The 12,838-nt window shown below is 35.6% G+C and overlaps 1 protein-coding gene across 5 annotated transcripts in view; it reads right to left on the reverse strand.

Annotated features, from left to right (window-relative positions):
* Window positions 1-12,838, reverse strand: part of DICER1 (dicer 1, ribonuclease III) — a 68,032-nt gene that overhangs the window by 19,250 nt on the left and 35,944 nt on the right. For 4 of the 5 annotated variants that reach the window (XM_080617243.1, XM_080617244.1, XM_080617242.1 and 1 more), the window contains 13 exons: window positions 12,334-12,466; window positions 11,114-11,356; window positions 10,862-11,016; window positions 9,311-9,443; window positions 8,785-8,860; window positions 7,472-7,611; window positions 5,429-5,608; window positions 4,366-4,579; window positions 3,881-4,034; window positions 2,658-2,840; window positions 2,246-2,351; window positions 1,970-2,145; window positions 897-1,680 (listed from right to left, as the gene is read on the reverse strand). In XM_080617243.1, coding sequence (XP_080473369.1) covers window positions 897-1,680; window positions 1,970-2,145; window positions 2,246-2,351; window positions 2,658-2,840; window positions 3,881-4,034; window positions 4,366-4,579; window positions 5,429-5,608; window positions 7,472-7,611; window positions 8,785-8,860; window positions 9,311-9,443; window positions 10,862-11,016; window positions 11,114-11,356; window positions 12,334-12,466 — 2,677 coding nt within the window. Of the gene's footprint in view, window positions 1-896; window positions 1,681-1,969; window positions 2,146-2,245; window positions 2,352-2,657; window positions 2,841-3,880; window positions 4,035-4,365; window positions 4,580-5,428; window positions 5,609-7,471; window positions 7,612-8,784; window positions 8,861-9,310; window positions 9,444-10,861; window positions 11,017-11,113; window positions 11,357-12,333; window positions 12,467-12,838 lie in introns of those variants that run through there. The other variant, XR_013956776.1, reaches the window with a different exon arrangement.

Below are 12,838 nucleotides of genomic sequence, written 5' to 3' on the forward strand. Positions count from 1 at the left end.
AAAGGCACTCACATGCAAACATATTTCCTTTTACATTTTAACTATCAACTTCTGAGCTTCATTTCTCATTCTAAACACACTTTCCATGTTTGTTTTTACTGTTTCAATCACTTCCTTTACTTGAACTGTGCAATTTATTTAGCCCTCCTTATTTTCCAAGATTAAACTACTCAAAATACATCACTGAGAATTAAACTATTATCAGAGACAGCCAATCAAATCCTCATCATTTAATTCAAGTTATCACTTTATGTGGGGGAAAAGAAAAACCCAGAACACTTTCGCATGATTGATTATTCCAGAACTTAAAAACGGCAGCAGCAGAACTGAAGACTCTGTTCTGTACTGTTTACATTTACTTTAAAATACATTCAAATGTTTTGATGCAACACTTCTGTAAGATCTTTTTATTGGTGCTGTTGATTTATTTTTAGCATTCCTGTAAGATCACAGCAAAAGTTTTCAAGGAAAGTAACTTATTGAGGAAACAAAGGAACAGTCAAATAAAGCTACAACCGAAGGCTCTGTGCTGCTAACTCAACCTTTCATTCAAGCACTCTTCTTAAAGAAACTCAATATAACTCTAGTGTTCAGTCCATCAATTATCCTTGCTAACCTAGAACTTTTATTCAGTCCTATCCTTTCTTAGGCTGGTAATAAACTAGTCCAGATTTCAAAATGAACTGCAGAAAAGAGTTTCAATCAATCACAGTTACGACAACATTAATCCTGTAGTCCAGTATTTTTATTCTTATATGCATACTACCCAATGTATAATCGGTAAAGGGGTGGAATTAAATCAACCTGTTGCTATCCAATCTTCTAGCAAAATTCTTATGCATATGGCTGGTTACAACGTGCCTTTTACATACCATCACTGGATTATTACTACTTACTTTTTTGCTTCTCATATATGACAGCCGTCCCTCATGAGCATCAGGGTAAGTGCAAAACAAGTACGTAGTGATGGCATGCTTTAAAAATGAATCACCAAGCATTTCTAGCCGCTCCAGATTAAATCCATCACTAGCATTTGAAAGAGTCAAAGCTTGAAGAATGAGACCAGGATTAGGACCAAGAGTTTTTGAGGAGTACCCATTGGAAGGGTTTGTTTCAGAATCTGCTGTGTCTTTTGAAGGATTAATAGCTTTTGAAGTACTGGTGGTCACTGCCATTTTGGGGCATCCATCTGAGGTAGATCTGTTAGCATTTCCATCAAGGTATTTATTACTCAGTAGAGTACATTCATTGCTGGGCTTGGGCTGGTTCTCACTGTTGTATAAATTCTGAACACGATATGAGGTAGTTGGTTGTACAGGTATTTCCTGCCTGCAGTAATTCAGCTGATTTCCTTGGCAAATGTCTCTGTTAACTAAATCACAATTGCCATTGGCAAGATTTTTATTATAAGAAACACCATTAATTGCTGCAAGTTCTGCCGAGACATCAATTTGGAGTTTACTGGGTGACTCATTGAGCAGTGTTCTGTAACTCACAGACATTTGGTCATGGTTTTCTGCAGAAGAGGTTCTATTAGCACCTTGATGTGCAGCATTTTCAGGGACTACAATTGTGCTGTGCTTACAGTAATTTTCATTCTCTGCTAAAGAGGAGTTAGGAACAGAGATGAAGGATTTGCTGTCAATAGACTTTTTCCATCCGAAGTCCAAGTTAGGGTATCTGAAAAGATACATGCTGATTTTGTTAACAAAAAAATATTGCCACGAGACAGGAAGATTCTCCATGCACACACATGTTTAAAAAAAGCTAGATTCTTCTGAAAAGAACAGTGACTGCAGTATCTAACTTCACCATTCATAATCAAGTCCTTTTAAGCTATGTTTCACTGAAAACTGATGTGAGTTAAACAAAGGGTATCAGTTTTAAATTAACACAGTAATAGTTTTCACCTTACTGTCCAACGAAGTCAGATATCATATTGAAAAACACATCCTGAAAAAATACATGCCTGAAATCTGCAGGAAGTGATTTAACGCCCACACCAGCATCAGTGGCTGTTTGAGCTCTTAGTTCCTCTGCTGTCAAAAGGCAGTGCAGGCGATAAAGTATGCTGGGGAGGCAAACAGCTTTTCTCCACAAAGATGCTGGAATAGGATGTATAGCACAGAGCTCTGGAACCAGTATCTGGGGAGAGGAGGAGAGAAGGAAAGAATTTTACCTGCAAAAGTAATTGTCAGATCACTGTTAAGAGAGAGGCAACTTCAATTAGATACTTCTATGTTACCTGTTTATTCTGCAAGCTTTCCCACTTTGCTTTCCTTTTCTCAGCACTGCTTAGTGGAAGTGCCTTTCCCTTCTGATTCAAATGGCGAGGAGTCAAAAGATTAAGTCTAAAACCAACATAAAAATACTTTAATATAAGTACATAATTAATTAATAGAACTTACTAGCCTAAACTTTCTAAAGCGATGACTTAATTCTTAGCATTCAACCTTAGTGAAGTTACAGCACAGTTACCTCTGGAAGAAAAATGGGATCAAGTTACAGTTGTGACAGCCTATTAAGTACCTCTTAAGAAAAACTATTGGTAATTATTTTGGAAAACACAAACCCTCAGCTTTATCCTATAATTAAAAAAAATCAAAGCACTTTACTGTCAAATTACAAGCCTCAGACACAAATATGACAGCTGTTACCTTGAAGATGTGTGGTCCACATCCAGCAGTGGCTGGTTGAGATTAGTAAGGTCAAGATTATACTTTGTTTTATAATATTCAGCAAAAGTTTCATATTCAGGGGAAGGGAATTTACTGAGTGGAGTAAGGTCAGTGTATACATCAGCAACATAGAATCGATGAGGCTGATCAAAATTTCGATACCTAAAAAAAAAAATTAAAAAAAATAGGCATATGTTAATATGTTATAGCGTTACGGTAAAGTTTAGGCTAAGTTCTTAATGTTCTAATGTGGTCAGGTATAAACCATTAAATAGCTCGAGAGTTTTGATTGGTAGGTTTTTTTGGTTATAAAATCCTTTTGTTTACACAACTCAAACACTAAATGAGAAGTGTGCTAAGGTCAATCTATAAATCTCTGAAATTTCCTCAACAGAAACATTTAAACTAAATGAAGAATTTGTGTCTTCAATATCTAAGACAAAAATTAAGCTTTGGAGAACAATCTCAGAATAATGCTGCAAATGGTAATTTCTTAATTCCAAACAACTAACAATTAAACTTGATAATTTGGCTTTCTAATGTCTAGTCTTCTATGTACTGCTATCAATAGAAATAGAGGTCTACTGCATGTGAAGACTGTACTACCTCTCATCTAAACTGGTATTTTAACCAAGCCATCGTCTAAATAAAGTTAAAATACCAAACTCCAAATATGTAAGGCAAATTCACAAGCATTCCAAGGTCAATGCAGTTCTTGTAATCCACCAAGAATGTTAGAAAAATAAAGCCAGAATTCTGCAACCCCTTTATTGTGGCTATTGATGCTCATTGGATGCTATGGTGCTAAAGATGCAAAGGAAAATAAAAGAAATTAAATCAATATTCAATACTTAGAACTGTGTATTAGCTTATGTCATCCTTGATCTGCATCTATTATTTTAAGCTTCTATTCAAATATCTAAATATACATCCCTAGATAAAATTAATACGCTATTAAGGACTCTAACACACTTTTAAGAAGTCTTTATAGCTTTTTTCCAGAGGGAAAAATCAAGAAAGTCATATTATTAGGTTGTCTGAGCTTCACTGAAGAACACGCTGGTTAAAAGAATTTCCTGAAAACTTCTTTATCTTACCTTATTCATAGTCATGCCTCATCTGAAGAATTTAATTACAATCACCATATTATGATTCCCATACCTACAATAGGTACATACCTGAAGTATGTATACAGTACTCACCGTGGAATGATAACCGCATCCTGGTAATCTTCTAACTTGAAAATAAAAGGCATTTCTTTTGTATACTGTGTACTGGGAATGCCTGTACGCGCTTCAGATTTCTCAATGTCTTCCATGAACTTAAAGTCAATGTCCAAAGTGCTGGAGTCATCAACTTAGAAAGGAAAATGTGTAACTATTCAGAGAAGAGTTTTCCAGGCTGAGGTTTTCTGAGAAGTTGTAAATTACAGATTTTTTTCCTTATTCTACATAACTTACTTGATTACTTTAAAAAAAACTTATCAGGAGACATATATACGATCTCAGATCCCTATAGAGTCAGCTGAAACCTACTATAAACCAACTTATATCATCAAGTTAAAACAAATTTGGACTTGTGGAGAAATAATAAAAATGTAGTATAAAAATACCACATACAGTATTATTTCTACAGCTAACACTTAAAATTTAACATAAATATAAACCAACAAGAGCTCTCTTCTTACCAACATTAAGAGGTAGAACACAATAGGCTGAATCAGCTTCTGTGGGTTTGAACTCTAGTGCAGGTTTCTCGAGACGAAGAATATGCGAAAAAATATACTGATGAAGTCGTGTTATCAGCTCAAGCATTTGCAGAGACAGAGTAAAATCAGATTTCTTAAGCTCAATAGATATTGTAACCTCTCCAGAGCGAGTATACACAGGAAAATGAGGAATCTAAATAAGAAAAAAGAAAAAAAAAAAACAAACCCACAAAAGAAGTCAAAAGAAAAAATGCATAGTAGAATTCCTTTACAGAGTAGTGGTTGTTCAGTTTAGATGCTGAGGTGGCACTTGCCAAAGCAAGCTGGATCAGAATTTGGACCTTTGATGACCTTCAACTGCTGATAAGGTTTTGAAGGCTTAAAGAATGACTGATTTTTTAATTTTTATATATAATACTTCTTCTTGTGTTTTATAGCTCTTCTCTTTCTATAAGACCAAATAAAAATGCAAGTCTTTTCCGTTATGAAGGAATAAATGTGGAAGAAAACCAGCAATATTCCTGAAATGTTATTTTCTGAGAACAATAGAAAATATATCCTGAAAAAATCTTCCTCAGCTGAGTCTCATTCACAGTAAATGCTTTTCTAGTAAAGTTTTCTGAAGCAAGAGGTGCCAATTTCAATTAACATGGGCTACTTTTTCTTCTGCTGCAGACTAGGAATGCTGAGAGGACTTGTTACCATAGCTTTCATATAGATAAGGCAGCACTGCATCCTCCTCTATAGCTGGTACACCACTCCTATCATACCTCATATACAAAAGGAGAAACATTTTGAATTTGCCACTGCAAAATAATAAAAAATAAAACTGTAAACCAAAATTTTGGCAAAAATAGAACAGATTGTTCCATCACTAAAGACACAAAATGAAGTAGAGATTAGACTGGTTATTTTCTGGAGGTTACTTTGTATCAAGCAGTTCTTAAGGACATTTCCACTTCTTCAGTCTGGGGGTGGGGCGTAAGTGGAAAATGACAGGTTGTAGGGCATGCAGAGTAAGGAAAGAAGCTAGATTAATTACCTGAGGTATAGGTTTGGCTGTCAATATGCCAAAACATCTTGTTGTATCCTCAGGAGGATATAGCTTTCGCCTCCTGAAGTTGAGCTCATCAGGTAGAGGAGTTGTTAACACCATTCCTATTACATACAGGTAACAGGGCTGATCAGGTTTGGGATAACTATCCCTCAAACATTCTGGAATCTAAAAATGAAAAAAAAAAAGCCCCACCAATTAATGCAAATCAGCAAAATTCACCCAAACACTGTCCTTTGAACAAGAATTCACACGTTTATTTGGAAAGGTACTGCTAAAAATGAGGAATAAAACCAATTAATCAGGACTTAACAAATGTTTTCTTTCTTAAGCAGAAAGACTGGCCAGCAGCCTGGCCTGGCAACCACGAGATCTGTCCAAACACTTGCATCAAGGGAGCATGATACTCCCAGATTTCTCTATTTGCCAAGAGGCAACTGTATTCATCCTTAAACTTCCTCTACATCCATCCTGTGTTAGAAATACAAGTCTAACTGTAGAATACAGGCAGCACTTCACCATAAACACAATTGAAGTTTTGATGCCAATTTCCGTATTTAGCCAGTAACTCTGGAGCACTTTATGATCAACATTCTTTAGACCTTAAGAGCAGAAAAAAAAGTACACACAGGAAAACCCTACATCCCAGTAATTCAATTTTCATACAAGTATGGCTGAACTTACAGCTTCATTAACATGGATTCTTTTTTTCAGCAGAACTGTTTGAAAGTATCAAAATGTTTTTGTTACACTTGGGACAAGCACACAAACAAGATTTGATACATTGCCCCTTTGCCCAGGCACTACACCACCTAAGTTTTCTATGAACAATTCTAGCTAGCCACAATACTTTTAACTCTGCTGCTTGTATCTGTCATAGACCTCAAGAAATCATGCTTTGTGTTTGGTAGGAAGTTCATTACTTCATATGTCCCAAAAAGGATCCTCCCATTCATCCAACAACTAAATTGCAATACATGTCCTATATTTTAAAAGTTGAACTGTTGCAAAACTATGGCCTTGGCTTAATGGAAAATTACTCATAAGTTTAATAACTGCATTAAGCCCAAAAGGATCTTGTAGACCTTAAACATTTGCCAAAGCTTCTTTTCCAGATGTGAAAAATTGGGACAAAAGCAAGGGAAAGTATTCTTGGATTCTGTATTGAAAAATAAATGAGAAAGAATGAAGCATCACTTGTCAAATCGACTCCTCTGAATGAGAGATACCATGATCAGGCATTTTACGAGTCATCCCTATTCTAACAATCACTAGTAAGGCAAGAGTACTGAGAAAGGCACTTGTAACAAGAAGCACCAAGAAACACTGTGCAAAGATTTAAACTGTTTGTGAAGTCTTGCAAGAAAAAGGTTTTCTCATCTGTCATTCCCTCTGTAATATGATGCCATGGTATCCTTTCCTAAGCTTTCCTAATAAGCAATTATTTAAACTACTAATAAAATTGGAGCACATGGAGGATGTCAGTAATGGCATTACTTATAGTCTATCACCATAACTGGAGGCTGCATTTGAACATACAGTTTTGTAGCCTACTACTGTGAATGTACACACTGACATTCCTACAGGTAACCAAAGGCTATCGGCTCTCCACGAAATTCTGAAGTTCTGTGTTTAACCAGTAAAGTCACCAAAATAAAACCCACAACTTCGACCCCCTGTGAATCTCCTTCAATCTTCAGTTCTTTGTCTAAAAAGCCAGTAACTCTTCCTTTGCTGTTGTATATTTACCAGATAACTTAAGAGATTTCACAGATTCTTAATGCAAGGCATTTTTTCCTCCCAGTTATTTCTATACTAGGCAAACACAGTCAGCGAGTTTTACTGAAAGCGTATTCTTTGAACTTCAGGAATGCTTCCAAAGCATATGGTCCATAAGCCCATTCAGGTAACAGTGCAAGTTTCCATGCAGATAAAACTGTAAAGTATTCCACTATAAATGCAAGACTTGTAAAAGATTCTTATCTGAGAAGATTAAGAGTTGGCAATTTGAACAAAGTGAGAGATACTAACAGCTTTAGGATAGCACTGTCTCCGTTTTGTAGAGCCTGGCCTTCCTGGAACACTGGTTTCTTCTTCATCATGTAAATCAAGCTCTTCCTCATATTTAACCGTTTCTTTACCAACTGGCATCAAATGATCATCCAGTTCACCTGAATATTATGAAAGAGTAGAAAGAAAAGGCATTATGAACAATCAAATCTTGGTACTTTCAGATACTACACAGCAGATGTGATTGCCTGTAAAAACACCTCACCTAAGGTTTTAAAATACCCTTACTACTGCAAGGATCAGAATGTGTAACTTTGGGGAAAGAGTGATAAAGATGGAATTTCTGGAGAAAAAAACAAAACAAAAACAAAAACAAACAAAAACCCCAAACTCATTTATGGTAAAAACCCTCTGAAATTTTAAGTAAAATTTAATGAAAATTTCAAAGAAAACAAAACTATTTTTTGCCCATAGAAAACAATCAGGGACTGAAATACCCATCTAAAAATCACTCACATGGAGTTATGCCAAGAAAGATGGAACAGTTATATTCATCTATCATTCTAAAAAGGGATTTACTACCATTAAATGTTCACTCTCAATACTGAGTTGTGCTACCATGGTATTTTACACTTGTTGGTATGAATTCAGTGATCAAAAGATTTAACTGGGGGGGTGGGGGAGGAAAGACAAACCCCAGACCTACAGATTTAATTTTATTTTTTTTAAAGACATGTAAAAGTTTCTGTACTTCATCAAAGCACTCATAAATAATGCTACAAAAAAAAAAAAAAAAAAAAAAAAAAAAAGCTGCATTACACTTACTAGAGACAAGAGAGCTGAAGTAATCCTGCAATTCCTATGCAATTCCTATTTTTGGAACATGACTTCAGATACAGTAGAGAATACAATAAATATGGGGCGGTGTATTCCATAGTTTAATTTATTATAATTAAAAAAAAAAAAAAAAGTTATTTTTTGGCTGCAGGATATAGTCCCTGACTATAATCAGCATCATCTAGAGAACAAAACTCATTTTCCCTCTATTAGGTACATTCATTGTCAAAATCTGCATATTTCATATTAAATGTTACATTTGCTGTTTAAGACAAGATATATTAAATAACAAGCTTCCCCTGGAAAATCTAACTTCAGCTTACAAGGTGCAAGCTAAATTAGTAACATGACTGTACTGCAAAACAAGGTGAGAGAAAGGAAATTATAGCAGAAGCCTACGACAGAAATGCATGTATATGCATAACACCTGTTCCATGTTCAATTTCTCAATTATAAAATATTCTTTACCAAAGAGGTACTGTTTTTCCAGTTCTTACCAATTTTGTGCAGTTTTTCACAGCAAATAAGAGCTACAGCTCTCTCAGCCAGTCTTGCACAGCTCATTGGAGGACCCTATAAACATTAAAATATGTCTTAAAAACTTTGGTTATCACATTACTTATTATATGTTTGTTTAGTTTAATTTAACAAAAACATATTAGGTAAACAATTCTTTTTGAAAAAAATACATTGACAACAGTTTTGTGAAGATGTTCAGGCTTATGCGGTTTTTCACAGAAGCCAGAATTACAAAATAACAAGAACTCCCCAATAAAGGACATTTTTCTATAAAACTTACATAAATGCGTGGGCAAAGAATATCTAAATATTTTTGCCTTTGGAATAAACAGTAACTACATGAAAAAGGATTAAAACATTGATCTAAATACAGTTATAGAGCACAATACAGGGAAAGAAAAAGTGATTTACATAAATACTATGAAACTAATTCTAGAAAGAGCACAGACATCAATACCAATGTATTTCACTTAGTTCCGTGCTTTTCTTTCCCCAAATACGTACCACAATTGAAGCTCGAAGAGGTGAGTTGATTGGCAGGTAGAGAGTAGAATAAAACGTATGATCAGGTAGTTCTCGTGTTTTACACTTGGGAGCTAGGTGTGTAAATGGATCACTTGGTAATCTAGCGCAGTACCTAAGTTGACGAAACATTTTACAACTCGTCAAAACCTGCAAATTGAAACCTAAACATATTTCAGTGGAACCTTGCTTTACTGGTGTAAATGCTAGAAGATGACTTCAGGCCATAATGAGCACTGCAAGGGTACACTAACTTATATTCTACTAACTACTGAGCAGAAGACTTCTAAGTCCTTTACTACAAAGCTAGTGTCCAGCAAGGTGGTTTCAAGGTTGCAGTGATGTACTGGACTATTCCATCTCAGGTCCCAGAATTTGCATTTGCTTAATCTCCTGAGTTTACTGTTGCCCTATTCCTCCTATTTGTCATGGCTCTCCCTCTGAATGGTAGCCTTTCCTCCACTGCACTCAATTCCTCCTCTCCCAGCTTGGCATCAACTGCAAACATGCCAATGTTATACCATACTGAACCTCGTTAACGGCCCATGAATAATGCCACATATAACCAGCTACCAGGTAGCTTTTGAACCATTTACCGTTACACTCTTCAAATCTGACTGCTCTGACAGGTTTTATTTACCAGGCAGTCCATAATGGTCTGCATCTCAAGAATTTGGCTACTAAGGTACTACGGCAATTGCATCAGAAGCTTTGCTTAAGTAAATGACGTTCACTGTGCTTCCCCATCTTGGAGTCAGTCACTTCATCACACAGGAGACAATAAAGCTGGTTGGGCTAAAATTGCCCTTAATAAAACTGCTGGCTGCTGCCAACCCTCTTTTTTTTTTTACATGCCTCGACAGTGCTTCCATGAGGACTCAGTCCATAATATTCCCTATGACTATGGTAAAGTTTTAGACAAGTCTGTAGCTTCCTGGGTCTTCTTCCTTGCCTTTTTTGAAGTGTCATAACATTTAACTTTTCCTGTCACTGAGGACATCCTCTGAATGCCATGGGCTTACAAAGATCCTGTCTTGTGGACTTCTGGTAAGGTCAGCTTACTGTATGTTTGTTTTTATATATGACAACAGATTTCTATGACATAAGATGCAAATATTAGAATTGGAAGATTTTATTACAGTTTTAATAAGTCACTTGATTTTTATTTTAAGCTAGCTTATCAAGAGAAAAAAAACAACAAACCCACCCTAATAATCTTAATACCCATTTTTAAACTGAACATTTTCATGACAGCTTTAAATTAAACAGGAATTGATGTTGCTACATCTATTATCAGAGCAAGAACCTCTGTAGGATAAAGAGGCAAAAAGCAAATTACTCCTTAAAACCACTGCGACTACTTTCTTCAGGAGAGAAGATTATCATGAAGTTCTTCAAGGTCCTTTTCATCCTACCTATTTTATGATTCTAAGATTCCTAAGAGGAAACGTGTACAATGCCCCCACCTATGTGAAACAGACTATGGAAGTTTTTATTCAAAGACAAGGAGTAAAACATTAATATGCCTCTTACCTATTTATGTGTCCAATAGCAGTGTTTATAGTAACTCTTGGACTGTTCTCATCTGGCTTCAACACGTAGGGTGGAAATATATCATCATCATCAACAATGGGTTCAGTTTCAGTTTCACTGGTATCAACAGATTTTGAGCATTTGTTTCTGAGGATCTTAACATTTCAAAAACAGAACATAAGAGACTTTCTCCCTTAAAAAAAATACTGTGACATATTCAACAAGATCAGGCACACCCGTTTAACCTCATACCTTCTCAATTGCTTTGTATGTATTCAGATCTTCTTCAAAACTCTTGATTTTGTCTGTATCTGCTAACATAATGTAATTGGAAATTGGCGCTCTAGCTCTTCCTTTTGACTGCACATAGGAACGGTATTCTGTGGGCAAATCAAAACGCACCACCAAGTTGCATTTTGGTATGTCAACACCCTCTTCTACAATACTAGTAGCAATGAGAAGGTTGGTCTCATGTGCTCGAAATTTTCTAAGAACCTGAAAAAATAATGAAGACATTTGAGAGATGAGTCTGAGATCTGTTTCAACCATCAGATACCTCAGAAACCAATAAAAACAGAGTGGATCAGATGTCCTAAAAATTCGTCTAAATATGCAGATAGAATACTATTAGAAAAACGCTTTCCAGAAACACAGCAAGACTATTTATCAGAACAGGTAGCTTTCTAGGAATGAAATCTGGTAAGTGGAATTACATGAGTCCAAGAAGCTACTACAACCATTAACAATGGAGAAGATTCCACCTATTTATTTACAATTTTTCAGCTGTAATATTAAAAAAAATATGCTGCTTTCAGGACAGCAGCTTTTCCAAACGTTTCTGAAGTCAAAACATTCTTGGTAGAGTAGAGCATAATCTAGAACTGGTACTTCTGATATTTATACTATTTACTAACCAACACTAAGGCAAGGTTTGTGGGAGATGGGGTAGTCAAAAGGACAATCCAGCCAGGAGTACGTGATAAATGCATTTGCTTTCAAAATACTGTGAATGCTTTAAATGAGGTCAAAATCATGGGGCTTTATATCATTTAATGATTAACCAAATTCACTTTTAGCAAAGATAAATATTAAAACCAACTTAACTGTTGAAAATGTAAATAAATTTCATTTTCATTACAGTATTACTGGGCTACTACTAACCCAATGCAGAAGAAAATAGTAATAAAAAAAAAATAGATGGTTGATGATCTGACTAGACACAGTCATTTTACATGAAGTTTCAATTTCTGCTTGTGTAATATGACATAGCAATGTCCCCAAACATGTTTTGTTTCTTTGAATATGAAAGTCACCTCTATCTCCAATAAGTATGCCTATTCATTAAACCAAGTGTATCCCCTGGACTTCCAATGACTGTACCCCAGACACTGCTTGCTGATGAAAAAAAAAAAAAAAAGGAAAATAAAAGGTGCTGGAAGTACTATAGTTTCAATTATTTTTCTTGAAGTTACCTCTTCCTGTTTTCTGAATTCTACTTCCATCTGCTTGTTACGAGGTTGGTTCTTGCCAATGCCATGTCCAGTTATAAAATTGCTACTGATGTAAGCCAGTTCTGGATCTTGCTTGCCAGCTTCTTTTATTAACCTAAAAACATTACACGCATTTTTAGAAGTTGCATAGCCCACCAAATGGAAAACAATATTTTGTTTGCAAGATCTACATTAAAATTAAGAAAGGAAGCATGACAATCAAGCTGTGCTAACACAAACTGACCTTAGCCTTCTTTAAAAACAGTAGTTCTAGTGAAAACCTTTGTCAGGAGAATAAAAGACGATCTGCATACATATACAGCATGAGTATGCATGTATCATACATTTCAGACCTACAACGGTAAAACCCAAGCCCTAAGGCTCCTTGTTGTTAAAGCACCCTACTCACAATTGCTTTAGTTAAATCCAACTTTCTGTAAATTATGAGTAATTTTAGCAGGAAGACCTGTAACTGCTAACTCACAGC

The sequence above is a fragment of the Psittacula echo genome (genome assembly GCF_963264785.1).
Source record: "Psittacula echo genome assembly, chromosome: 5".
In the NCBI taxonomy this organism is placed as follows: Eukaryota; Metazoa; Chordata; class Aves; order Psittaciformes; family Psittacidae; genus Psittacula; species Psittacula echo.